We start from the raw sequence: 26701 nt of genomic DNA, 5'->3' as shown, positions 1-26701 counted from the left end.
TGGCCTCAGATTCACTAAGCAGCAGTTGCACACCCTCACTAACAGATTCCGAGCATGCAACAATAGAGACAGACAGATAGAGAGAGAGAGAGAGAGAGAGAGAGAAGGAAAAACACTGTATATCTGCAGTTCAAACAGCCTGCTGCACAGCTCTGGCTTTTGTGTGTCCTTCTTCATGTTGGTTGATGTATAAATGGTGTGCTCTGCTTTGTATGTTTTTCAGGTGGCTGTGACAGGGGCACCCCCGGGGCAGGACCCATGAGGAGTCATAGAAGATGCTCACAGCCTGGGCGCTTCTGCTCTTCTTAGCCATGTGGGTGAGAAGCACCTCTGGTGGCCCGCTCTCCTTCAGAATAGGTAAATCTGTATGACTAAATTGCAATATTGTACAGTCTGGTAGCAGTGGAAAAACTGTTGCAGACACATGTTGACCCGGGAGGTCTTATTTTTCATGGTTTAGAGAGAGAGAGATCACAACTCACTTCTAGAATATCCATATACTACAGGCATAAAAGGATTTTATTTTCCATATTAATTGAAAAAATATGTGAATGAATGAATTTCCAATTTGAATGATCAAGTTTGTGTTTAAAGCAAATTGCTGTTCAAGTTTCAGCTCAAATTGATGGAACAGTCTAACTTCACCGTCTCTAATGGGAAAATTGGCTGAAGGAATTCAATCAAAAGAAAAACCAATGTCTCCCATATGGCTTGAGGTATCAAGTGGCTAAAAACGTTGTGTGGATATAACACAGTCCTAATTGGCTCTGAAATACAATAGGCCCGGCATAGACAAAAAACAAAAACAAATTAGTTCTGTGGTGTATTGCCGAGAGAAATTAATATAATATCTGTGTAGAGTTAATCATTTAAGGTCTATTTGACAATAGACATCCATTGCACAAATATAATAACACTTTCTTTCTCAAATGTCTAATAGATATCAACAGATTTTTACTAGTAGTGCAATCCAAGTGGAACTGGTCTATTTGGAATATGTAACCATAACCGTGATCTTAGTCCCGGCTCTTTTTAAATCCTGATCTTAATAGATGCTTTAACCCAGATGTTAAACATGTTCTATATGCTGCTTCCCCCACTGTTGTGAATGTCAGGTGAAGCTCAGTAGACATTTCACTGACACATTATAGCATACATTGCCATTGTTGAGCATCAACACTGGACCATTTAAAATAGTAAATAGCATGTTTAGTATAATTGATGGCTAAGTCATCGGCACGGTTACACCAGCAGTTTGAATAGTTTAACACAACAGCACGAAGTAGCAGAAACCACTGTGATATTCTGCGTCTGGATATTGTGGCAGATTGATGGACCACGGTTGAAACTGACTAGACGTTGCAGCTGAGAGAGGGCATGGTTCAAAAGTCTCTTAACCTGCCAGAGTCAGTTGGTAACCAATGGGACTTTTTCCTTCTTGTTATTATTCTCCTACAGTCAGGAGGTCGCTGACACCCTGTCACTAGTTCCCCCGTCCACCGAAACTTTGACTGACACTCTCTTTATTTATTTATTTATGTATAAACCTCTTGTCTTAGGTGTGTGTGTGTGTGTGTGTGTGTGTGTGTGTGTGTGTGTGTGTGTGTGTATTTGTGTGTACTGTATATTGAAACAAATAGGTGGTAAAGATATAATTGATTATACAGCTTACAGACTGTCATCCCATCGTGGTCTATGAGTGGCTTGTTTTATATTTATAGCACGGTTGTCAACTTTCAGGAACAGGCAGCTGACAGGCAGATTTGTTGTCAGGAGAAAAGGGTGGAAGTTAATAACTTAACATCAATATACAAAGCCCCATGTGGTTATTGTAAGGCTATTTAAACATCAAGCAAAGTCAAAAGGGTAAAAGTATTGAAAACAAATAGTTTGCCTTTGTGCAAGCTAGTCTCTTCTCGAGGCGTGAACTGAATCCAGGACATTATGACACAGCAGTGCAGTGCACTCACTTCTGGAGGAATGTGTTTCAGTGATGAAAACATTATTTAGTTTAACTCAGAGACATTTCCAGCTTTACAGGCTCATAAATGCATATTGGATCTTTAATGCAGCCTATTTCTGATCTTTCCCTTTGATCTTGACTTCTCCTGTTGTGTGAGAGAATCTATTTATCCCTCCGGTATTTGGAGCCTTGACAAAATGGAGTTAGTTCAACTTTCAACTTGAAACAGTATCGTGTTCTGTCATTTCGTATTTTTGAGCGAGACATGTTTTGTATCACTCTCCTGCCGTGTTCCACAGCTCTGACAGCACAGCTAAGGATTTTTATTGGTTTTGCAAATGATGCCTCAAATAATCTCTGTATTTTGAAAACAACACAGGTTCAAAGTTTATTGTATCAAAGACCAAAAAACAAATCTTTACTTTTTCGTGAATATTGTTGGATAAAGGACTCTGCATTCTCCTCCACCTTCCACCTGATTGTACAAACGCATCTCCGCAGTGATGGTATTTTGCTTGATGTTTATCTCAGTCATGTTGCGTCGTTGCTGGATAATTAAGCATGCGACCTGTTGCTTTTCTCCTAATGTCCTCTACTCACAGCACCAGTCTCTTTGCAAGAGTAATGTCAGTATGTGTTTGTTTGTGCTCTACTTATGTGTGTGTGTGTGTGCGCGCGTGTGTTTATGCACAAAGCCCTAGATATGCAAAAGCAAAGACACAGACAGCCACACACACATTTCAAGGCACACAAACAACCACATACCCCCAAACACCACAACAAACTCCCTGCCATTTGTGCTCCGGGAGATGGTATTTAACGTGGCTGTCCCTCGAGTGCTGCCTGGCTGGCGTAATGTCACTGTCTGGCCTTCTCTGAATGTATCAGGGCCAAAAACAACCTCCCGCCCCTGCCACATTCCCACCAGGACCATTCGGCAGCCAGCAGCAAGCTCAGTGAGGAACTTATCTTTGTCTCTGCTGTGCTGTTGGCAAGGCTGGGGATAAAATGGACTTTCATTTGACTCACTTGGCATGTATGGTAGGTCTACATGCCCCCTGATAGACCTACTGATTGGTAAGATAGGTACAAATGAAAGGTTACTTTCATTTTATTGTTCCCCTGCGGTGTAAACTCCTGGTGTTGTTGGAAGTTGTTTCAGCGTAATGATAGATTAATTACAGCGGCATTGATTCAAGAGAGTATAAATAATTGAATTTGCGTCAGTATAGCTTCTAATAGGAAATACCACACAGACAAGTGACGTTTTAACAAATTATGAATGGCATGTGATAGAATAGATCAAGGAGATGAACGAATGAAATATATTAGTTGAAATCAATTCACGCAATGACAGAAAATTCCGTTGAGAAGACCTCTTATGGATTCAGACATGGGACTACATGAGTAAAACATTTAAACAAGAGACGATTTGCATAATATTACATCCTTGTTCACTACCATATGGTGCAGCTTCTTGTTGCGGGTGGTATTCCCCATTAGTACAGTGAAAAAACATCTACCATCTACTTTCTTCCAGCCGAATAAGCGACTGCTTATGCTAACTTGGGGAAATCATCTTTCACACACGTCACTGCTACGAGCTGGTGAGCGTTACAGGGAGTGAACATGTAGGAAAATAGTCAGGAGAACCACATAGTCCTTCATTAGAGCTACATTCGTCAACACTGTCAATTGTCTCCGACACTGCAGAGCCCTCACTCCATAAACGACTCATGCACAGACACACACACATACACACACACATACACACACACACTGCCTCTGTCCAGTTCAATATCAGAATATAAAAGATAATTATCTTCTATTCGTAAATCAAAGGCAGTAGGAAGTGTCACCGGAGACGGATTGTTTTTCTGTCTTTCAGCACCTATTGAAAAAAACTAAATGGACTTTTGTGTAAGCAAAATTGTGTAAAGTGATCATTAAGGTTTTAAACATGTTTTTCTTTTTTCTTTTTTTCTTTAGCATGATTAACTATTTTACTTCATATTAAGGGATACCAAATCAGAGTTTGACAGACAGGTAGAGGATGTTTCTGTTCATGAATAAATCCAGACCGGCAATCACATCAGGTTGTCTCCTCTCTCTGAAGCCCTCAGAATGTTTCCTAGCGTTGGTCTTTACCACAGGGAAGGGCTTCTCCTTTGAGACCAACGTTAAACGTAGCCGTTAGAAACCACTGGGTATCGGCTCACACAAGTGCCAGATATCCTTTCGCTCATCTTAAATGTGCTGTCTGCTAAGAACAGGCTTTGGAAATATTTTTTCGAGCATGTGTAGTCTCTCTGTAGTATGGATTAATATCTAGTGTTATGGAAAGTAATCCATTGCTAATTAATCGCTAAATATTCATATATAGATCAATCAGTGACCTGTTTTAACTGTGTGCAAGTTATTCCACTTTTAAATCTATCAATATGTAGTTTGTTTCATTATCATTGAATCTAATTTTTCAAGACATGTATTGTCAATATACAACCATTTATTTGGAATGAGTTATGCAAGGGGTGGCAGGGGAATCTAATAAAAAAACAGATATTTTACTGCCACTGACATTTCATGAAAAAACAAATTTCCTATTATTGGGTCCACGGGGACACCTCGGGAGCTAGGCTGTCTATGTTTGTTGTTCTTTGCCCATTTTTTCATTAACTTTTTTTGCCTCTCCGATGCCCAGGGGCGTCCTTAACAGATGCCTGTAAGTCATCAACGTCCTCCTCTCAATGCAAAAACCCAATCTTTTCATTCCGCAATCATCCCAATTTGCTTCCCACCTATAGGTAATTACATATTATGTAATTTTGGCCTTTTATATTCATAACGGTTTTGACGATTTCTGCTTGGATTAAAATGAGAGCATATCTTTTGTATAAGACATGCGAGTGAAAAACACGTCTGATACACTTGCAGCCTAGACAGGTATTCAGTTATTTCTTTTTCAGTATCTCAGCACTTGTGAAAACAGCTATGTTGCCAAGTGTTTGAATGGGTATGAATATGGGCAGGTGGCACCTTGCATGGTAGCCCCTGCCATCAGTGTATGCATGAGTATGAAAGGGTGAATGACATGTAGTGTTAAAGCACTTTGAGTGGTTGGAAGACTAAGTGCTTTACAAGTACAAGTCCATTTACCATTTACCAAGTCCAGAGGTCATGTCATCAGCTGACAGCCAACTAATTTATACAAATAATCCCCAATCAAGTTTGACACCTAATTGACCCTTTGCTAAGTCCCGCCCCTTGAATGTAGACTGGTCAATCATAGCGCCGTAAACAATATATATGCAGGAAGTGCAATAAGTGACAGTGTGGGCTCCATGTTCAGTTTGACTTAGCGAGTCGTTAATAAGATCAAAACTTCAGACTGCTGCTGTACTCACATATCACACACACTGGAAAAAAATCTAGCCTGAGGTTTGTTAAACGTAAAATGTTCCTAAAATGAGTCTAAAACAAAATGTACAGAGCATCCGTGAGTGTTGAGGGAGCAGCAACCAGACTGACTCCACAGGAAAAAGTCAGACAAATCTTTTTTTTTTGCCTCTTTGCTCCCTTTTCCACACTCAGTAGGAGAACACGTTCGAGGATTCTTGGTGGGCTGAATTCAATTGGCTTCACTTTCTCAGCAGCAGAGGATGAGTTTGCACCATCTTTACCCAGCTTCCCAAGACTGGCATCACTTGAGTTGTTATTCAGGGTGGGATGCAGTTTAATCGTGAGATAGATGTAAGGAAGGCAAAACGCAATAAAACTGCATACACTAGAGCTCTGTCTTTAAGTTGTAACCACAGGGGAAGTCCTCATAAAAATGCAGTTGTGTGTACTACCTGTAACCACACATTACACACACACAAATATCAAACAACACTTTTTTTGTTCTGTGATTTGGGATTTTGTGTTATTTCAGACTCGGCACTCAATGTAACAAAATTATTGATCACAATACATCAAATAGATTTTTCACATTGAATGCAGTTTTTCAAAATAATTTATTTCCAACATTAATGGTGCAGCTACAAGCTACAGTATGGTCAAGGTATGGTAAAGCTGGTGGCAAGTAAAACACCAGTGACGGTAGTGGTTGTGGTTTTAAAAAGTACTTATTGTTTCAAACTTGCACTTTGGCATGAAAGTCAGACATGCCACATGCTCATCAACTACAGTACACTTCTTTCTTTTTCTTTACTACATAAAGGGCACGCCGCTCCCTGCACTGATGTAGGCATTGGGCATGCAACATGTACTGGAAAATCATCCAGTATGAACACAACGTCTAAGGATACTGGGCTGGTGTGTGTGTGCACAAGTACTGTCCTTTATGTGTGTCCAGTCGCTTAGGGCATGTAGAGTGGATCGGTGAAATTTAAGCCCACAGGTATACTCTAATAGTGTAATTAGCCCTGCTGAGCTAATACCGACAAGGCAGCAGCAGCACTGTCAATTCCCTCAGTTCAACCCCCTGAGTGAGAACACTCGCAGTGACTTATTAAGGCTGGCTGCTAGAGCCACCATGGCTTAGTCATTGTGCCCTTGCCTCCAGTCAGGTTTGGTTTGCCCTGAAATACTCTAGACATCTATGAACTCATTTAACTCCGTATCACTTGAAGAACAGGGAAGAGGGCATGTTGGAAAGGAACGAGAGTAAAGTACTGTGAGAGAAGTTTCATGTGTTGTTGTGAATTGTAGCCGTAGTTCCTCTGACGTGACATTTTCACACATTTCTTATGAACGGAGGCTAAAGCAGAGACTGATGTCCAGCTGAGGAGCCATGTGATCAATCTCCCTGCTTGTAATGACCACTTGTTACATGAGCCAACTGCCCAGTTCTCTCTATTTCACTAAGATGCCAGCAAATGTAATGAGGAAAAATCAGAAAGAAATGGGAGCTTAATTAAATAACAGTGTGTGTGCCTGGAGGCAACAATGTCCTTTGTTGCAGGATATGTTTTCCTCAGAAGTCGGTCACCCAATTTGAATGGTTGCTCAAGACTTTATGGGAGAAATTGTATGTTTTGAGTCAAATGGAGCCCATGTACATGTAGAGACAAATCTCAACATTAGGCGTCATCTGAAAGGGGGGGAGTTGATGATTAATCTCTAAGGTTTTAATTACCAGGGCAGGTGCTGGGACCAATCGTTTAGTTAATGGCAAGAATGGCAGATAGGAGTGATGTTATGCAATTATGCACACTACTTTGCTCCTGTGTTTACCACATAAATTATTCAGTCAATCTGATAAAGTCACTGTACACAGGCATGTGGTGTGTGTGTGTGTGTGTGTGTGTGTGCATACTTAGTTTCAATCACACACCCCAACACACACACAAAACACACCCTCCTGATTTCATGTATTCTCACTGGGATTGATAAAGACAAATTCATATGAATCTTTGCTCATTTGCACACATGTCTACACACTATATGCAGTCATAAAAAATTGGTTCTCCATCCTCAGCTACACACACAAACATGAAAACATTGGTTCTTAAATTATTAACAAACGAAACTAATTACGAGCTGTGGAGTGATGTTTGTGGATGTGTAATGGAGCTTGCCACATGCTGAGATGGACTTAGTTCATATAAAATGAGTGCATGAACAGTATTGTAAGTACTGTGTGCTTTATAGTCTTGCCATGGTGTAGAATTAGGCTATAACCAGGGCATTGTACAGCAGCATCATGGAATGAGGTGAATGCCGGTATGGAGATGCCACATTATTTATATTGGTCTATAGCCTTTATATATTAAATATTAAGTTTGGCTGTCGATGAATTCTTAACACTGAATGGCTGGAGTAACGTGATATTGAATGTACACAAGAGCATTAACTCCAAAATCTGCAGTCCTCATTCCCCACAAAAAAACAGCGGGTCAGAGTGTTTGATTCCATCCTGTTAACTCAGAACTCAGATATGACATTTCATGTCCACCTAAGAGGGACATTGTGACTCATGCATTCATTTCATATCCCTTCGATTTGTTTAAGTCCCTGTTAACTTGCCGAGGCAACACATTAATGCTTTGCCCTGCATGGAAGAAGCAGGAAAGATTTTCCCTTTGTTTATTATTATTCATTCCAGATTTGCGGCTTACAACACTGCATCACCCAGACAAGGATATCAATTTCCTTTTAGCAGTAGATGTTTTTGTGCAGCGGATCTTGACTCTCCTCGTCCATTACACTCAGTGCGTTGTGGAGAGAGCTCTGCTCTTAAAAGAAATTAGAGGAGATGATTTGATTAGTCATGATTGATGCCAAACAAACACTGGTAATTTATTACCCCTGTCAAACCATTTTACACCTGCAGCATGTGTGCACCACTGCTGTGATAACATCTTTGGTCTCAAAATAACTATGTGCTGCCACGGCCAACCATGCAAGCTCAATGAACTTGTGCCAGCGCTTGTGCTTGCGCCTTGATTCATGAAAATACAGCTATTAATGCTGAAAGTGTGGTGTTTTTCCTCCTGTGGAGAGCTATTATCTACTGGCAAGTAGCAGGAAAAACAGCTTTTGTTGACTGGGTTTTGATTAGAGCAGAACAACACAACATCAATGGCAGCGACATACAGATGAATACACTAGCTCATGCATATACAGTACTTAGGCATCAACAGGCGCAGGCTTTTTCTCTCTCTTTAGCCGTCTCTATCTGGATATTTTTAACTTTGCTGCCAGTAAACTTAAACTTTTCTGATGTCTGCTGATTTAGCTGCTTGTTACAGTGATACGATGTTTATGCTTAGACGGCTACAGCAGTAGTGGCTGTTACATTGTGTTCTGTATCACTTGAACACAACATTCCTTATTAAAACAGCAGAACCTCAGCATTATTATCTATAGCGTGGGTTTGAAGAAAGCTACAATGGAACAAATTCATTTTCACATAATGTCACTAACATAAAAAAAAAAATGTGTTTTTATTTCCTATTTAGAAACAAACAAAATAAATGAGTCCTGTCAGGGACAACTAGAAAGTAGCTTCCTAGTATTTCATCTTCTTTAATGGAGGAAATAGCAATGCACCATTTTAAAATGTTTTCATGAAATTGAATTTACTTTAAAATGTCATAGTTTTGTCCTGGTCACCTAAAATGAGTTTAAAGCAAAGTTGATTCTTTTAACCTTTTCGCCTCTATAATGGCATCTATAGAATTGGAAGTAATGATGGCCCTTAATATTGCAGGTGGTTATGTTCAGGGATGACAGGATGGTTGTGTGGGATTGTGATGATGATTTTGAACAGATAAAAGTGTCACAATCCATTAGGTTTGGGTCCCATTCACATTTAAACCGATACCTGGAGTTCGGCAATGGTTAACCAACAGTACCTTTTATTGTACTTTACTCTCACTGTAATGACAAAAATGTCATTTAAGTTTTGATTTATTAGTCCAAAGTCCTTTAATTTCAACATTTTACACACCACACCAAATAACACTCGTCCCTACAACCTCTAGCCTGTCAGTGTGTGAGTAGAAGCACATGTGAGACCTGTTGCCCTGGCCAGCTCTGGATTTCACATTAGAAATAATCCAGCAGGTGTTGTCTGCATCAAGTTTTGAAAAATGTAACCACACTTGCGACCTCTTGGCTTGTGTTCTTATTTACGGGGTTCTAAAAGAAGTAGACAGTGAAAATGATCTGGTCATCGTCATCTTGACGGCATACCAGCAACCAGCATTACACCATTAACTAAAGTTCCAAAGTCTATATCTGCAGAATATGTCACAGATATGACATGAAAACATACAAATACCTATTTTTAACGAAACAAATGAATAGCCCTCTCGTGTTTCTGTGGACGAAATCCCTTCATTCTTTACTGCAAGGCGTTTAGATCAGGGATTTTCACGGCTCAATGACTTAGTGGAGTATACGCTAGTTATAGTAGAAACCCCACGTAGGCTATAATGATATAATGTTAGTAGGTTAACTGTGACTGATATATGGTTGACATCACAGCAAACTATCCCTGTTCAATTCATTCTAGAGAAGAATCTTCACTGTATGTCTCTCACACACACACACACACACTTGTAGCACATGTACACATTGTCCTTGCGGTATGGGCAGAGAAGCATGTACGGCTATATAGCTCAATTTGGTGGCAGCATGCTGAAGCTAATGGCCGTGGGCTTGGAACATCACAGACAGTTTGTATGGGATTTGCTCCATTACTGCAGAAGAACACCAGTAATAGTTGAGATTAGAGCACTGGGGAGATATAGCCTGGTGCTATGGCCAAGCAGTTTCATTGACCTATCATAGATGATGTTTTTTCTCTCCTGTTTTCTCTGCTTCATTTCAGTGGCTGGGGGCTGTGAGATGGTGCAGCAGGGAATTTGTATTATTTCTCTCTGAAGTGTAATTCATTTTTTTATACAGTACGGTTTCTTATTTTTCTTTATTTCTCCCAGTTCGTATTTGCCAATTCCTCTTGTGCTGCTTGTTACTGTTGACCTGCAGAGGGTAAAGATGGTCAAGCGTCTCCTCCAGTTCATGTGGAATCAACAGCTGCAACCCTTCATCAGACATGGAGCTTCACAGAGGTTCAATCGATCCCTCCGGGTCCAAGCCCTCTCTATACAGGCACCTTGACCAATGGTAACAATTGCTAGTGCAACAGCAGGGACATAATCTGTCTGCAGGCCTTGTGGAGGTGGGCGAGTGCTTAAATCTGTGGGCCAGCTGGGTGTCTTGGGTAGTGGTAAACATTTTAGGCCATGTCAAATATTAGCTGGCTGTGGTTTTACAAACTGAAATAACTTCAATAACGTACTTCTAAAAATATTTATCCTTGAGTTGTCATCATTTTCACGGCAGACAGAACTAGTACAAAATTGAAAAAAAATGTTTTTCTTTTATGTTTAAAGATAAAAATACCGAGTATAACATCTTTAATACACCTGTTTTCAGAACAGCTATCTGAGTAAACATAGTAAGCAAATGCTTCACATTTAAGAAATACAGGATTCAATTATTGAAATGCCAAGGCCATTTTTAAAATGTATTACAGTGGCCTCAGGCTAGCTCAGGGTTTCAGAAATGGGTATTGGCTCAACAAAATGACACAAAATAGCAAAACAGTCTTCTGGGGCATCATGTTTAATGCATTAGGCATGTTGAAAAGGAAGCATAACCTCTGAATTCAGCCTGCTACTCTGGTGTTTTACTAAATTTGATTAAATTTGCTGTCTATTCACCTTTGGTGAACTTGCACATCTGATATGCATACAATCAATAGCGCAGTAGTGGAGTTGGGACCATTTATAATTTATATTTATAATCAACATTTTCTAAAGCACCACTGGTGGATTCATCATTTACCAAAAACATGTTTCAGATAAGATAAACTTGCAGTGTATCAGTCCTAGTAGTCTGTTAATACTGACCTCCTACAGTTGGTGTATTTGCAGACTGATTTGATTCCTGTGCTCCGCTGTCAAATGCCTTTTCTTATCTCATCCATCCATTTTGTACCTGCATGAGCAAATTATCCACACACACACACACACACACACACACACACACACACGTGTGCATATGGAGACCCCTCTCCCATGGCAAATAAACACACCCCTCCCTTGACACCCCGTTCTGCCATTCCCACTCCATTATGTCACATCTTTGATCACGGCTCACAGTGAAGAGTTTGGCGAGTCCTCAGAGCGTCCCTCACCAGCTGTTGCTAGGCCCTCTGCCATTACAATCGGCTGGCACAGCTATCGGCAGCTGCCACCCTTTGCCTGGAGCACCACCTCTGTCTACGCAGTGTGTAAGTGTGTGCACCTACCTGTGTGCTAACACGAATGTGTGCATTCCCTAGCCTTCATCCATCTTCGTATCTGTCGGTACATCTGTAGCATTACCTGCTGTTTTATTTGAAATTCATTGCCATGTGTTAATGGTTAATTAACCAGACTCTTCTCCAGGAGGCAAGGGATGGCAAGGGATTTACTGAATATGTTTCTGTTTGTGAGGAAACAGGCAACAGCAGAGCTCAACAGTTATGATTTGGTCACAGAAAATGGGATTCCACACAAGCGAGTGAGACTGATCAATGAGACTTCCGTCATGAGGGATGATGGTAGTGAGTTTTAGAAACAAACTGTGGTTGCTGTGAGGCAACATAATCTTTCTTTTTTCTCGAACAAACTTTTTGCTGCCATGTTGTGGTATCAATCGTCCCCAGTTAATTATGCTTCTGTGATTGTTGCCTAGTGACTACATTCAAGTCTGTTTAGTGTCTATATTGTACATTTACATAATAAAGTAAACTTACAATAGAAATGACTAAATGATATATCTAATTTAAAATTCCTTGAAGTTGAAATAAGAGTTGAAGGTTAGGGGGATGGAAATATTGGATATATGGATAATAAGGATGAATATGATAAAAAGGAGTGAGGGTTAGTTTTACGTAAAACAGTCGCAGCATTAGATTATAGTAAGAACAAAGAAAACATGGACATAGACTGTTTGCTATCAGAAAAAAACAATGTTTCTTTTAAGCAGCACCAGAAGGTGAGGATACATGATTTAAAATACAATATGTTGATGATATTTTCTTTTTGCCTGAAAAATCAAAGGAAAGAAAAATTAGCTGGACTAAAAAAAGACAGATGGATTGCAATAAAATCGGCCTGATGTTGACCAGAGTGCAGTACTCAAGTTGTGTGATTGTGCTTCAGTTTAATTGTGGATATTTTCAGCTGACACACAGAAGTGCTTTCATGGGCTCATTCTTTTCTTCATAAAAACTGTTTAGCGAGTCAATTTACAATATTGTTTTCACAACTGATTATTTGGAATCAAAGCAGGAGCTTAGAGTTAACACTTTATGTGATAACAAAGCACACATTGCAACCACAGAATATACAACGTTAAAAAAACAGAACATTTTTCCCTTGGCAGTATTATGTTTTTTCATGAAAATAAACTCAAAGGAAGAGGACTATTTTGATGGTGATTAATCATTCATTTAAATATTTTGGCTCTTCACATTTTATCTTTCCATTCTTTGGTCATACATTTTACACTAAAACAATATGAATAGTGAAAATTGCATCAAGCATTAAATAACATTTTTGCTAAAGCTTCTGATTTCAAATGTGCCACTGCATAGTACTTTGAGTAATACAATGAGTTAAAAAGTAGGGAGCTCGGACCAGTAAACAGCAAAGAATCAGATGGAATAAGCTACAGGTGGTGGAGAAATGACAAATTACACAGCAGGACATCATTGACACTGTTGATAAGATAAGCACAGGCACAATTAAACACATATAAACACACACACACACACACACACACACACACACACACAGCGACTCTAGGGCAGTGTTGCAGTCTATTAACTGTGTACAGACAGGTAGGCTATTTTCCCTGTGCAGCCAACTGTGTTATTAACTTGCTCTGCACTGAATCAATTGACAGGTCTCCAGGTGTCACTGTGTGTTAGCATGCGTGTTTGCGTAGCTTTTCTCCTTTCCTCTTCTGCCTCTCCGGTCTCCATCACCAGCTCTCTGACTGCTCAGGGTCAGTGGATGATTGTCCCTCTTGTATTTCTCCTATCTCCTTAAGATTACACAGAGTGCTGTCCTGTAGGGAAGCTCCATGGATTACCGTCCACTCCGGCTCACCCGTGTCCTCTCCTGTCCTGTCCCCGGGTTCCCCACCTTATCAGCTGCATACACACTGGTCCACTGGTCCTATTATAACCCTCGACAACAAAAGCATATTGCCCTTTTTGTTTCTTACTCGCACACACTCAAGCAGGGCCTCAAGTAGATACACACACTCACACACAGAGGGTTATTCCAGCATCAGGACAGCACACAGTGTTTACCCTTACAGATCCCTCGAGGCCCACCAATGACATTTTCAACCCTCCTGTTCTCTTCTCTAGGGAAACGTCTATGGTCCGTGCCTGCATGATAACATCCGACACCTACTCAACATTCAGGACTCATTCATGGAGCAGTGTGTATGTATTTGTGAGCGATCGAGAAGTGCCACGGTGGCGTCAGGCCCCACCTAGCCATCTGGGTCCCATACACTGTTTAGGTGCAGCTATAATGAGGCACAAGTAGCGCTCAGTTGAAGCACCAGATAGTAGAAACAGCAAGGAAGAGCGAGAAACACTGCCGATAGGGTACTGTTTCTAGAAGCAGAGGGCATGAGATCCCTGGAGGTACAGCAGTGGCTGTGCGACACACAGAGCCCAGGATTGTCCTCCCTGGAGCTTTATTAAGATCAGTTATGGGAACTTTGGATAGCCTCAGATACATCCTGCTCACGCTGCGCATACCCAACTCTCACAAATGACTTGTCTTGCTCTTCCACCCTCAGGACATCTCTCCATGCCTTTTCTCTATACATCTCTGTGTTCCCTTCCTGTTTCTTATCTTTGTAGTCTTTTCAAAAGTGCTATATGTCTGTTGAGGATGGCCCATTTCCCCCTGAAGCCCAGTATGAATCTCTCACACCAACAATGTAGAGATAAACTTAGCCTCACCGGTATCTGTCTCTCAGACCATGCTCAATCCAATGCGACTGCAACCCTGGCCTCTTCTAAATCTTTCATTAGATTGTCCTAACATGAGAAAAAAAAAAGATATATGACTGAGAGCTAGTATCAGAGGATATCCAGTACGAACGAGTGCTGATACTGTTGAAGGTCCCAAGGAGCTTTGGTTTTGTCTCTGCGGGTGATGGATGCTCACAGAATCCATGACTTTAGCAATACCACTGCTTGTCCTATTGCAATGGTGATACAAAATCAATTCTTCATGTGCAGTGGACATCATTCAGAGTGTGAGTATACGTCACGCCAGTGTGAAAGAGAGAGAGAGAGAGAGAGAGAAATAAATAAAGAGGAACAGAATGAGGCAGACCAAGAGGGAGAGAGATGAGTGATTGAGAGAAAGGTTGCTAATGTCCTTTTCATGTGGTGGATTATACTGTAGCAATGCCCAAAGCCACAGGATGAGCTTTGACCCCCTCGGGGGCACTCAAACCATTGGAGTGGCTGAATGTCTGTCCATTTTACCCAGACTGTCACATCAAAGGCTCAAAGATACAGAAACAGCTATATGGTACTAACGGATAACTGAAGAATGGTGCAGTATGTTCTCTTTGTGTGTAGCTGTCTGATTCAAATCGTTATACTATATAGAAAACATCTTTATCCTCTCACAAGCCATTTTTGGCATATAATACAGTATATGTTTTGTTTTTGTTTTTATCATCATACCATCATTGTTGCCCACTGTGCTTTGAGTGGCCAAGTATCAGCAGTGGCATTCTTTGTTTGTGTTTTGGTCTGCCACTTGGGGCACTTTTGCCTGTCAAAACATCTTCTGATCTTTGTCAAACTAGCTGAGCATTAAGATTAAGAATTCAGCGCAACTCAACCATACGGCCCTATTGTGGTGCCCTCATATAACTATAGCGTCTCTGTGCTATGTGTGTAGCTCAGTGTTTCAGTTGAGGCATTTCAGAATGAATCAGGCTAATTAATGAATGTGTTTTATTTTGAACAAAGTTGAAACCGTGTATAAAGTATCACATTTGAGTTCAAATTGACCTTTACTGTAAATTTTGTGATTAGCCCAATTGGTGGTACAGGAAGATGCATCCATCGATGGAGTCTAAAATGTCATCATGTACAAAACAGATGTACTGAGGATGGGCTAAGCATGGACTATAACATACAGTAATATATCACAGATGATTGTCTTTAAACACTCTCTTACCTTAAACAGTGAATAGTCTACTGTTATACTGTTCAATTTGAACAGCTGTTTGCCTTCATGAATTGGGGGAACAGCTGTTTTAAGCAAACGTAATCTTTTCGGCACCTGTTTCGTGATCTGCCATTTGGTGTCCTCGAGCTCACTTCATCGCACAAAAGGGACAGCTGCGTAAATCAGAGTTGTTTAAGGTCTTTCCATCAGACTGTTATGAAACAAGTGCTTCTGTCATCCACTGTAAGGCATATCCTTCAATAATGAAGGTCAGTTTGCCGCAGGTTAAAATACCGTGTCAAAATGCCAGAAGCTCTTCTCAGCCTACACTTTGCTGTTTTTGGTCAGCAGTCTATTTGTGTCTCTGAGATCAGGTAATAAATGCTATTACAGTACATATACTATAGGATACTGTGTTACTTCAGCCTATGAATGCATATATAGTCTTGAAAAAGTCGAGAAGCACTTACTTATTTTTATTTATTTATTTATTTTTCAGGGACAATGCACACCAATCAACAGTTGCACTGTAAGTGAGCCAGAGTTAGCCAGAGAGGCTAATTTCCATCTGCTGTCCCCGGCCAGATGTTTCAAGGCAGCCTAAAATAACAAAATCTCAAATTGAAACGGAATTAAAATTCATAGACAAACGGACAGCAACGTATAGACAAAACCAACACACAGCAAAAGAAAAGTGTACGACATTAAAGCAGAGCAGACACAACAGGTTTCAGCATGTTGCAAAGCATACTGACTTTCCTTCTAACAAGTCGATGTCTGCATCAGCATTGTGCTCTTATTTCTTTCCTCCCTCTTAACCTTTCTCTCTTTCCCTCTCATCAAACCGCTGGTCTCCAGCTGGTCTCCAGCTGGTCTCCCTTGACCTTCCAGACAATTACATGCCAGTGGCTCTATCTGTAGGCCAGGCCTGTTGAGGGAGATATGCTGACTGACAGGTAATGGCACCCACTGAGAGCTGGAACTCCCCCAGGACTTACTGTCTGCTTGCCTGCCAGACAGCCCGACTGTCTGTCTCCCATCCCCAGGGTCCAGAAGTCGAACTACAACCACCGCACAGTCGCTGTTTTAATCTTAATGACCATCCTCCTCCTCCTCATCATCATCATCATCCTCGTCAAGATTATCCGAGTGCCGTCACACACCAATAGTGTGTCAGCCGTATCGCTGTCTTTCTCAGTCACAATCTGTCTTTTTGTCGTTGCAACAGGACGCTCAGGATTTTCTCTCTGTCACCATCTCTTCCTGTCACTTTGTCTCTCTTTTCCTATTTCTTTCAGTCTGTAACTATCCCTTTAAATCGCTACTCCCACATCTGTCACTCTGACTCTCTCAGTCCAAACTATCATTATTCTTTACTAATTTAGACAGACTGAAATAACTTTTGCCATTCATTCCCAGCTTGCCTCCACTCATTCCTTTAATTTTAGTCAGAGAGGCTTATTACTTTGACTTTAAATCCTCCTGTGGCTGAGGAGGTGGGGGTTGTTTAAAGGACCAGAAAGTAAATGTATGTGTGGATGTATGAGCATGAGAGATGGGGTAGGAAGCGGTGTCATAATTCATTGAAGATGCCCGGAGACTTCACGCGGAAGTTGAACCACAGGCTGTGCACCAGGTGCTGCCAGTTTCTCTCAAGTGATGGTGTTTAAGTTTTTCTCTGCCAGAGGACCACACGGACACAAAGCTAATCTGCTGTGTAATACGAGCTGAAGGGTTGAAGGTTTGGGTCTCTTGCAGGTTTACTGATGCATAAAAGTAAAAGAAACTATTCAGAGGTTCATTAACACCACCATACACCAATACATATCCTTTTACACCTTTGCTTCTAACCGTTGAACATATGTCGCTAGCACTGGCAGGGTTCAGTGTTAACTTTTTTTTTCCAGAGGCCATAATTGGGTCATCGCTCATAAGACTACTCCCCCCGCCCTAGACATTATTTCTTTGTTGGTTCCACCAATTGGTTGATTTTAATTTATTGTCACATTTATTAATTTAATTTACATATCCACAGGATAAGAATTCCTAAAGCGGTGGAGCTGGAATTTGTCTCTGCTGTCCGTCTGTGTTATCGACTATTGTCATGAGCCTCAAGAGACTTTACAGCCTTTAAAGAATGATCTCCTCGTTCGGTGTGTCCAGCTTTGACAGGAGCTGGCAACGCACCAGGCAATCCATATTTCTATTTCTGTCGTCATGTTTGACCCATGGGGATTCGTCCTTCCATGAAGGAATGAATGAATGTTCTTTTTCCCTCATAGCTTTCTTTCACTGTTACCACTTCCATTTTCCTTTAATCCTGATTCCTAAAAGAATTTGGAGTGTCACAATCACGGCATTGCCAGTGTCAGAGCTGTCAACCAGCTCCATCGAGGTCGGTCGGGAGTCATGGGCTGGCTGGAGGCAGCAAAGGCTAATACTGTATGTTTGTGTTGTAACAGTGTTTTCGGGACTGATCCAATCAAGATGGCGTGCTATTCAATTTGCAATCACAATGTGACTTTCTGCTGACCATTTGCCATCAGGCAGCTGTTACTATTAATGTTCAAAATCCATTCACTGAGTAATTGTCATAAAGCATGGGGAAGACGAGGCTTTTTTTGGACCAAACTGTTCTGGGGACTCCCTGAGATGAACTGCCCACAAGGGAGCTTTCTTGAGAACAACCTACAGTACCTCAAGGGCTTTTTTTCTCTGTTTGCATTTGCACCATCAATAGGAACGCTGAAGTGACAGCGAAGTGTTTTGTTACCAGCTGTTGTTTGTGTTTTGTGTTGTCAGTTGTTAACATGGCTAACATTTAAAAAATTTAAAAAATGTCTGTTGCCGTTGCTGCATTAGCTTATGTGTTTGACCAATTACAGTACACGTACCTCACTCACAGCTCCTTTTGTACTAGGAGAGTACCTACTCTGAAATAGGAGCTCCAAACGATGTCTTAAGAACTACGATCGTCCCTAGTTCTTGCAGTGAGAACACAATAAAAAACCCTCCGGTCCGAAAATCCTTGGTATATTTTCAGGGATTTTTGTGCACTTTTTTAAGGTAACCAAAAGAGCATACTGAACTGTGATGCCATATGCATCAAAATGCAGCCCTTTCATTAATTTTAATGAGACCACTGCATTGGCACAGGGGGGTTGCATACAGAGGGCCACGGCAGAAATAGGTAAGGTTGTCCTACAATAGAAAGGCTTTTGTCGTAACACACTGCTATTTCATCCGGCAAGGAGCTACGTTGGTCAATCAAATATGTGCAAGCGCGCTTTCCTTAATAGAATAGCTCGCTTTATAACAGGGACGGTGGCATTTTTATATTTACCTGATAATTGTTGCAACAGACGATACAACAATTGACACTGTGGGCCCTTTTCCGAGTTATAATATTTTCAGTATTTTTATGAACTGCATTGCAGCCCTGTAAGCCACTAGCAGTGCTGTGTGGGTCCAGCAGAAAGTATCAGTCTGTCATTCAATGAAACTTAAATGTAATTTGTGCTGATTGAAATGAAAGATGTAGAGTGCTGGTCTTCGTTTTCAATTATTACAAAAGGATGTGCTAAAGTTACAAAGATCCTCTACTCTGCCGATCTTAACACACGTCTGCATGTGCCAACAGCATGTCTGTAAGGCAGCAGGTACCCCTTACTGCAAAGCAAGCTCCGCCTCGAGAACTTCAGATTCTTGGTGCGTAGAATAGACACCCAGTGTGTCTGGGCTCTTGGAGACAAGCACAGGCCAGTGTGGCCTGGATACAATGAATCACACTGCCTGCTGTCTTTCCATGACAACCATTGCTCATTCTCTATCGCCACGCTGTCAGAAACACCCCGCCCCTCCTAAAGTCGAAATGTTTGCCAACAGCTACTGAGAATGGAGGACCATTAGTGGGCATGAAGACATCAACGTTGGCTCAGCTGATTCAAGAGAAAGAGAAGTGGGCGGGCTTCTTTCTGCTGATGAATTGCTTTCAGAGTTTTCCAACCCAGTGGGAGTGGAATTGAACAAATAGCAGCATCAGTCTGTCAGTGGATGAAATAAAAGATGAGACTGCACTGCTCTATGTACATACAGGAGGGTGAACTTGCGGCCCAAAATGTTAATGCAATTCACACCGCCGGTTATTGTTTATCCACCATCATTTTTGTCATTTGGCATCCGCCACTCCCGAACCCACCTAGCCACGTCCGTTTTCATCAATCCGAGCGCTCCAGTGACAGGTTCTCCACTGACTGCCTTTTATGCTTTGTGGATGTCCTGTAATCATGCTGACATTGGCAGGATCCCATAGGTGCAAACCCTCTTCAAACAACTTCTGTGCTTTCAATTTATCAGATGTCATTGTGCAGCTACTGGCAACACTCTGCTGGTGCTAATGTATTAACAATAGCAGGCAGGGGATCTTGTAGTGTGCATCCATTGAATCTTTAGCACTTCATGTCAACATCTGCAGCATTTCGACCATCTGCAGTCTCTGTGTGTTTGTGCCAAATACAATGTCTGCCAAATATTTCATTTTTTTTTTTTTTTCTTTCATCTGTTAGTAAACAAACTCAAGCCCATCACACGCGGCATCTTTGCATCTTTTTGCTTATTGAGTGAAGAATCGCTGCTCTTCAAACTACTTTTGCAGCCGTTTTCTTTGCAATCAAGAAAAACGACGAGGGGACTTTGTTTATTTATTATGTGACTTGACTCATTATGTTGTGTGATCTTGGGTTTAATTGGATTTTGGGTTGAATAGTTTGTCAGTTAAAGAGGCTGTTAAAAGTTACAGCTGCCATTCCTGACTGTTTCTGCATAAACCTCAGCAGATTCTGCAGCTCCTAAAGTCTCTGTGGTACTGCATCAGCTAGTTGTGTATTTGTACTTGGCTAGCTGTTATTTTAAAGCTGCGTGGCTCTGCAGTGGTGCCAGGTAATAAGCTGAAGTGGAGCAGGAATTAAATAGAGAGCATTATATAAACAACTATTCCCAAGACACAATTGCATTCAATAGACACACACACACATGCTGCTCATTATTCCCGAGTGTAATGAGCCTCCAACTCAGATCATGAATATAACCTGTGTTTGGATACACTTGATTTTCAAGCATGCATTTTGTAGACATGCACGACCATATGTAAAGTACACACAAGAGAATACATGATAAAGTAACACTTGTCTTATTGAACATACAACCAGTCATTATTATCTCAGACAGCTGTCATCACCCTGTCTCGCTCATCCACAACCACGCTGTAGTGTCTTCTGGGACACGGGCTTACTGCATGTTTCCTCTTTTCCTCCCTCTCTCATTTTCTGTAAACATTAACTTGTTTTTTGAGAAATTATAAATGCAGTAGACAGAGCACTGATCCTGTTGAGGTTGCAGTGATGTTTTTGAACCTTTGAATCATTTTTACCGCCACATTAATCCAATTCATATGGTGACATTTGTGAATTGGTCTTTAAAAGTCCATCTACTGAAATGTTTCTTCAACTATTTTTACCACGTTGCTCATGTTGTTGTAATAATGTGATTATTTGATAATTACATGACCTGGCTAACGTGAGAGCAACATTAGAAGCTTTATTCTTTGATGTCCCTTTTGTCTCAGCCAACTAGGCAAAGGGTGGTCTGCTGTGAAATGCTGTCAGAAACCATCAAGAAGAACTGTAGGTTACAGCTTTCTAATTATCATCTCTTTATCTCAATGTTGCCTTTCACTCTTTATCATCGGCCCTTGCAGGTTCTTTGTACAAGAAAGTTGGAAAACAAAGGCAGCGCTCCCTCATGAGCTTCTCTGTCGTTGGCTTTCACGCTCATAGGCCCGGAGGGACTCTATTAAAGGCTTCCTTTTATTCACAAAAATGGCGATTTCAACACCGATTATCATAATTATTGACTGCGTCCCATTGAATTCTATGCTTATGGTTTTAACTATTTCCCCTTTTTACCGCCGGTGACAACAGAAGATGTATAAAGTGCAGACTAAATATGCATTAACTGAAATAACAGAAGTTTTACATGCCAGTAGAGTTGGCGTTAGCATTCGGCCTTAAGATAATGAGACTTAACACATCTGTCAACTTGTTCACATTATGACAGGTGTGTGTGGGCTATAATTACATCAAGTCACACCAGGAAATATGTTTTTTTGTCGCCAGGTACTCCGTGAGCAAGGTTTTCCAATTGTGTATGATAGCACCTCCGCTTCCTTGATGCACATCACAGGGTTGCGGGTGAGATTGATTAAAGTGTGGAACTAGCAATTCTGTTTGCCATGCAGTCAGACATGCAGACAGATTGGCTGTGGTATAGTTCACAGTCATGCTGCTTCAAGTGAATACAACAGCTGTTAGACAAGCATGATACACCACATATTCAACCTCTGACATACACAAGTACATGGTTGTTAAGGCACACATAGATACAAGCACACACATTTACACCCTCACAAATAAACAGGCAAATATCTGACACTGAAAAGGCTGCAATGGCTGTCTAGAGTCTTTACTAATTAATGTCAAAGCAACCATCAAATAAATGAGAAATGTTGTTTATAGAATGTTGAAAATACTAAATTAGTTGAGAGTTTGATGTACAACCGTTACATGGACAAAAAAAAGAAAATCACATTAGAAATCAAGCCCCTCTAATGTCTTTGAAATGAAAGGAACACACTGTTTGCATCTGGATGAATAGATTTCAAAATCTGTGAATCTTAACAACATAGCGTGTGTGTTGTTAGTAAAGCACATGGTTTTGTGTAGAACGTTCATTACCTGCATCCGCTGAAAGAAAAAACATTTTAATCCCCCTCAGTCACTTAAGCATCGCACAGTGAAAAGAGGGCAAAATGTACTAACTCATTAAACTAAAAGGCATGATTGGAGGTGGTGAGAGAGGACAGACCTTTACATTTCCCAAATGTGAGGTGCATGACCTTCACTTTTACTGTTCTCTACTTCTCCTATAGATTGAGGTCTTTGATTGGATTGCAGCGCTATAGTGTCAGTTTAAATCAGACACAAGTTCCTGTAAGATTTATGTTTGATACATGAACCAGTGAATCAAATCTGGTACATTAAAGCAAAAAGATGGAAAGGTGGGCGTTGACAATACGGAGGAGCTAAAGTTATGAGTCAATGCCCTTCATGAGTGGTTGATTAGCTAATGAGCTGCTTTGTTATTGTGTGTTTGTTTTTTAATCATCCAAGTGCATGGCGTGGACCGTAGTAGCTTCTTGGTTGATTTTTTCCTTTAAGCCCTAAGTACACAGCTCTGCTTCTGTGTGTTGGCATGTTGTCAGGAAAAACAAATCTGATCCCTCCTAAACACATGATAGGGTGGGCTAATCAGCCAGCTACAGCAAAACAAGCAGACCTCTAATGAAGTTGCTGAAGTAGAAGTCGATGCCAGGATATGGGGAAAGGAGCGTTTAAAAAAAAAAAAAAAAGCACTTGAGGTGATCAGTGATCACATCACAATCTCCAGATTCAAATCAATTTGTCTGCCCCTTGTCCGGTGCTCCCAGTCAGATTACAAACGGCACCACATTAAAGGGAGGGTTGGTTATCTTTTCAAAAACATTTTTGCTATTTTTGTTGAAATTCTCATTACATCCTAACAGCAATCAATGAAACAAATGCTTTGACAAAAAAAAATATGGTTTCTCTGTATGTCACTGGCCTGTAAGAAGCCTGTCCAATTATTTCAGCCGGCCTGAATGTAATGATTGAAACCTATCTGACTGAAAGCGCTTCTTCTGCCCATGCATTCATAATCTTCCACAAGATGCTAGCTAACCATAATACTTTCAATAGTAACGTTCATTATGATATGTTTACATTCGTATTGAAGATTTTCGGAGAGTGGCCTTGGAGGGAGGCATGGAAGGACCTGCTCTCTGTGTTGCCGACGTGGAGACTCTCATGCTAGATTTAGCAACTTTTGAGCTAATTAGTACAGCTTGCTACTTTCATTGGAAAAGAGACACCACTGGGTTATTGGGTTGGATAATTGTTTTGATCTAGCGTGCTCTTGCTAATACCTCAATATTATATTTGAACATTAATATAGCAGCAAACAATTATTTGCTATGTAACGATAGTGTGGAGTATTGTTTACCTGATGCATGTGTTGTTATCTGAGCTTCTCCTCGCTTTGTTGACATAGTGTAGTATAGTGCATGTGAGTGTACCTCACTGGTTGGCTCACGGCCGCCGCTCTGCACTGCTCTCACACAATGGGCCACATATTTCTCTGAGTGTAGAGTAGTTGACATAATTTGAAGAAAATTTGATTTCTCATATATAGATGACAAAATATCATGTAAAACAGAAGAACAAAGAAGCTACTGTTTTTGAATAAAACATTAAACTCAGTCTTTGGCATGGCAAAAATAACCGAAATAACTAAAGTAGATGGATGAGTTCCTTTACCTAAGACAAGAGGAGCAGGCAAAAGGTAATATAACCATTGAGAACACGTACATTAACTTTCAATTCAAATGAGCGCCATGCTAAATCAATCTTAATAGTATCCATATAGCTTTATTTGATCAAAGGCCAAGTCTCTCTGAACTATTTCCCCCACTTTCCCTATCAGATGGCTTTCCCCCCAATCAAAGCCCACAAGTTGGACACATTACCATTAATTACCTTGTACAGTGGGCGAAGCACTAGTTCATTTGATCTGCATTTAGCACTTGGTCTGATGGAAAGAGAGATGCAGGCATTGAATTAATAGAGAAGCCAGCAGATCTTTCAAAAGGATAATGAGTTTTTTACCCTTGGCTGCCTCTTTCCCGAGATACTTCAAGCTACTGTGTCACAAAAAGCATCACTTGCTCAGTAAGGCAATGCAAGCCTCTGTTTGGACCTTCCTTTAGTGTTCTACAATAGGGCTCCGTTACCAATTTTCGCAGAGCAGGACCCTTGACACAGGTTGTGATCCGAGTGCTTTGATTCTGACTAACATTTAACAGCAATTCTTCATTCTGTCCCAAAACACACACCTCACACACCTCCCTGTCCCTTGTGATGTGTCTACTCGGAATGAGTGAGCAGAGAGAAAGATAGGAAAGTGCAGTAAGTGATGTTTTTAAGTTATAAATGTGTTGCAGCTTTGGTTTAAATCACATTTTCAGGATGGATCATTTCCAGCTGTTAATAATGCAGGAGTCAAAGTGACAGAAACTTCAATATCAGTGTGTATATGCGTTACTCCAGTATGAGTGTGTCTGTGTGTCTACCGGAAGAGCTGCAAAATTTTGTTTCTGAAAAAGGTGATAAAAAAAGGCTCACGTTGTTCCATGTAACACGGGCTCTCAATCTTTTGAGGCAGTACTGTTGTTGTGAATGACAACGTTAGTAGAGTTTATACAGTCTTGCTAAAGGGTGCCATTATTACAGTCAGCCAGAGATTGACGTGTTTGCACAAGGGTCACATCTGTTAGGGATGCTACAGTAAAAAGCCTCACGAGATCGTGTTGCTGTGCTATGGGCCGTTACCTCGGAGGAATTCTCATTTCATACCTACTTTTCAGAAAGCCTGCCTTATACAGTCCACAGCCTGCTGCGCCTCAGCGTACCTCTGGGCTACTCATTGATTGGTTTCAATGGATCAAGGGCCAGCTCATGTCTTCCCTCTGTGAAAACAGCCTCGCTAGTTTGCCAGCTGTCAAATATTGACCACAACCAAATGTCAACACCTGGGAGACCAAGATATGTCAGAACTATGTTTTTTATTTAGTTGGCGCCCACCTACTTGTGTGGATACAAAGGCATGTAAGTTATTATTCACTACATTTTATTGGTATTTTTATTTCTGATTTGGGAAAGATGATATTTCACTTTTTTTTCATTCTCAAGGAAAATGGTCTGAAATGAATGAGATTTACAGAAAATAGAACATACAGAAGAAACATGACAGGACAATACAAAAGTGATGAAATACATGTAAATGTTCTCAGAGAGACAGACTTCATAGGAAATACTTACGACTGCAGACACAGTATTGCGCATCGATTAATTATAATGCAAAGTCCCCTGACTAAAGAGCTGTTTGTGTGCCGCACCTAATGGCTAATGGGTTGATTTGTTTATTTCAGTGTCCTGAACCATATGGTGCCCAGCCCAATAAAAGAACATCACATTACCATTCATCTCATACAGCTCCACAAATTAAGAAGGAGAACATTTTTAAACAATTTCCATAACAACATCAGTGTTATTAACTGAAAACAACTCCTGAGGACCAAACGTTACAATACTGCTATACGACATGGCTCTAGAGCCTCGTTTTGAAGGGTTTGTTTTTGTTTAACGGCAATAACAGATTTTCCGTTTTGTGTAAACACAACATTGGTATTATCACCTTGAAGCTGGTATGCCTAACTTGTTTTTTTTACTGCTGTGTGTGCTGATAGGTAGCGTTCAACAGGGCTGTAAAATTGGCCAAAAATGCTGACAAGAGCAGTGAGAGTGAACTAAAACAGTGAAGTTGTGTGGCCACAAAACCAAAACGACGAGCTGAAAGACAGCGCTTCATAGACTGCAGCATCGATCAATGATCTTCTGTGGCTTCGTCTCGACTAGCGACCCCTTTCATATGCAGTACATGTAGTCATTTGATCCACTATTAATATAAAGATATTGATTTTAGCAGCCTTAGTGCAAGGATGTTACATATGTTCGGGTGTAAGACATGGCAATGGTCAAATTACACATCAGAGAGGTCTAATATTTTAGTCGTGATCTTGACAAGAAATCATGATGAAACCGCACTTAAAACGTGCTGCTGTGTAGACATTAATCTTAATCACAGGGTTTTCCTCTGGATTTGAAGTGTTCATCCTCTGACAGAAAGTCTACAGCGCTGAAAGATGAATATTTATGAAGCTGAGTTTTATACAAAAAAATCGAAAACTTGCAAAGCATTACGTGCCTGT

General features: G+C 40.8%; 1 protein-coding gene across 1 annotated transcript in view; it reads left to right on the top strand.

Annotated features, from left to right (window-relative positions):
- The first annotated feature begins 275 nt into the window (after positions 1–275).
- Positions 276–26701, top strand: part of grik4 (glutamate receptor, ionotropic, kainate 4) — a 127911-nt gene continuing 101485 nt past the window's right edge. Inside the window, exon 1 of the mRNA XM_076100263.1 lies at positions 276–357. Coding sequence (XP_075956378.1) covers positions 276–357 — 82 coding nt within the window. The remainder of the gene's footprint in view (positions 358–26701) is intronic.

This window comes from Anarhichas minor, unplaced genomic scaffold (assembly GCF_050575085.1).
Source record: "Anarhichas minor isolate MPS153535 unplaced genomic scaffold, ASM5057508v1 ptg000026l, whole genome shotgun sequence".
Taxonomy (NCBI): domain Eukaryota; kingdom Metazoa; phylum Chordata; class Actinopteri; order Perciformes; family Anarhichadidae; genus Anarhichas; species Anarhichas minor.
This window is presented reverse-complemented; position numbering and strand designations above follow the sequence as displayed.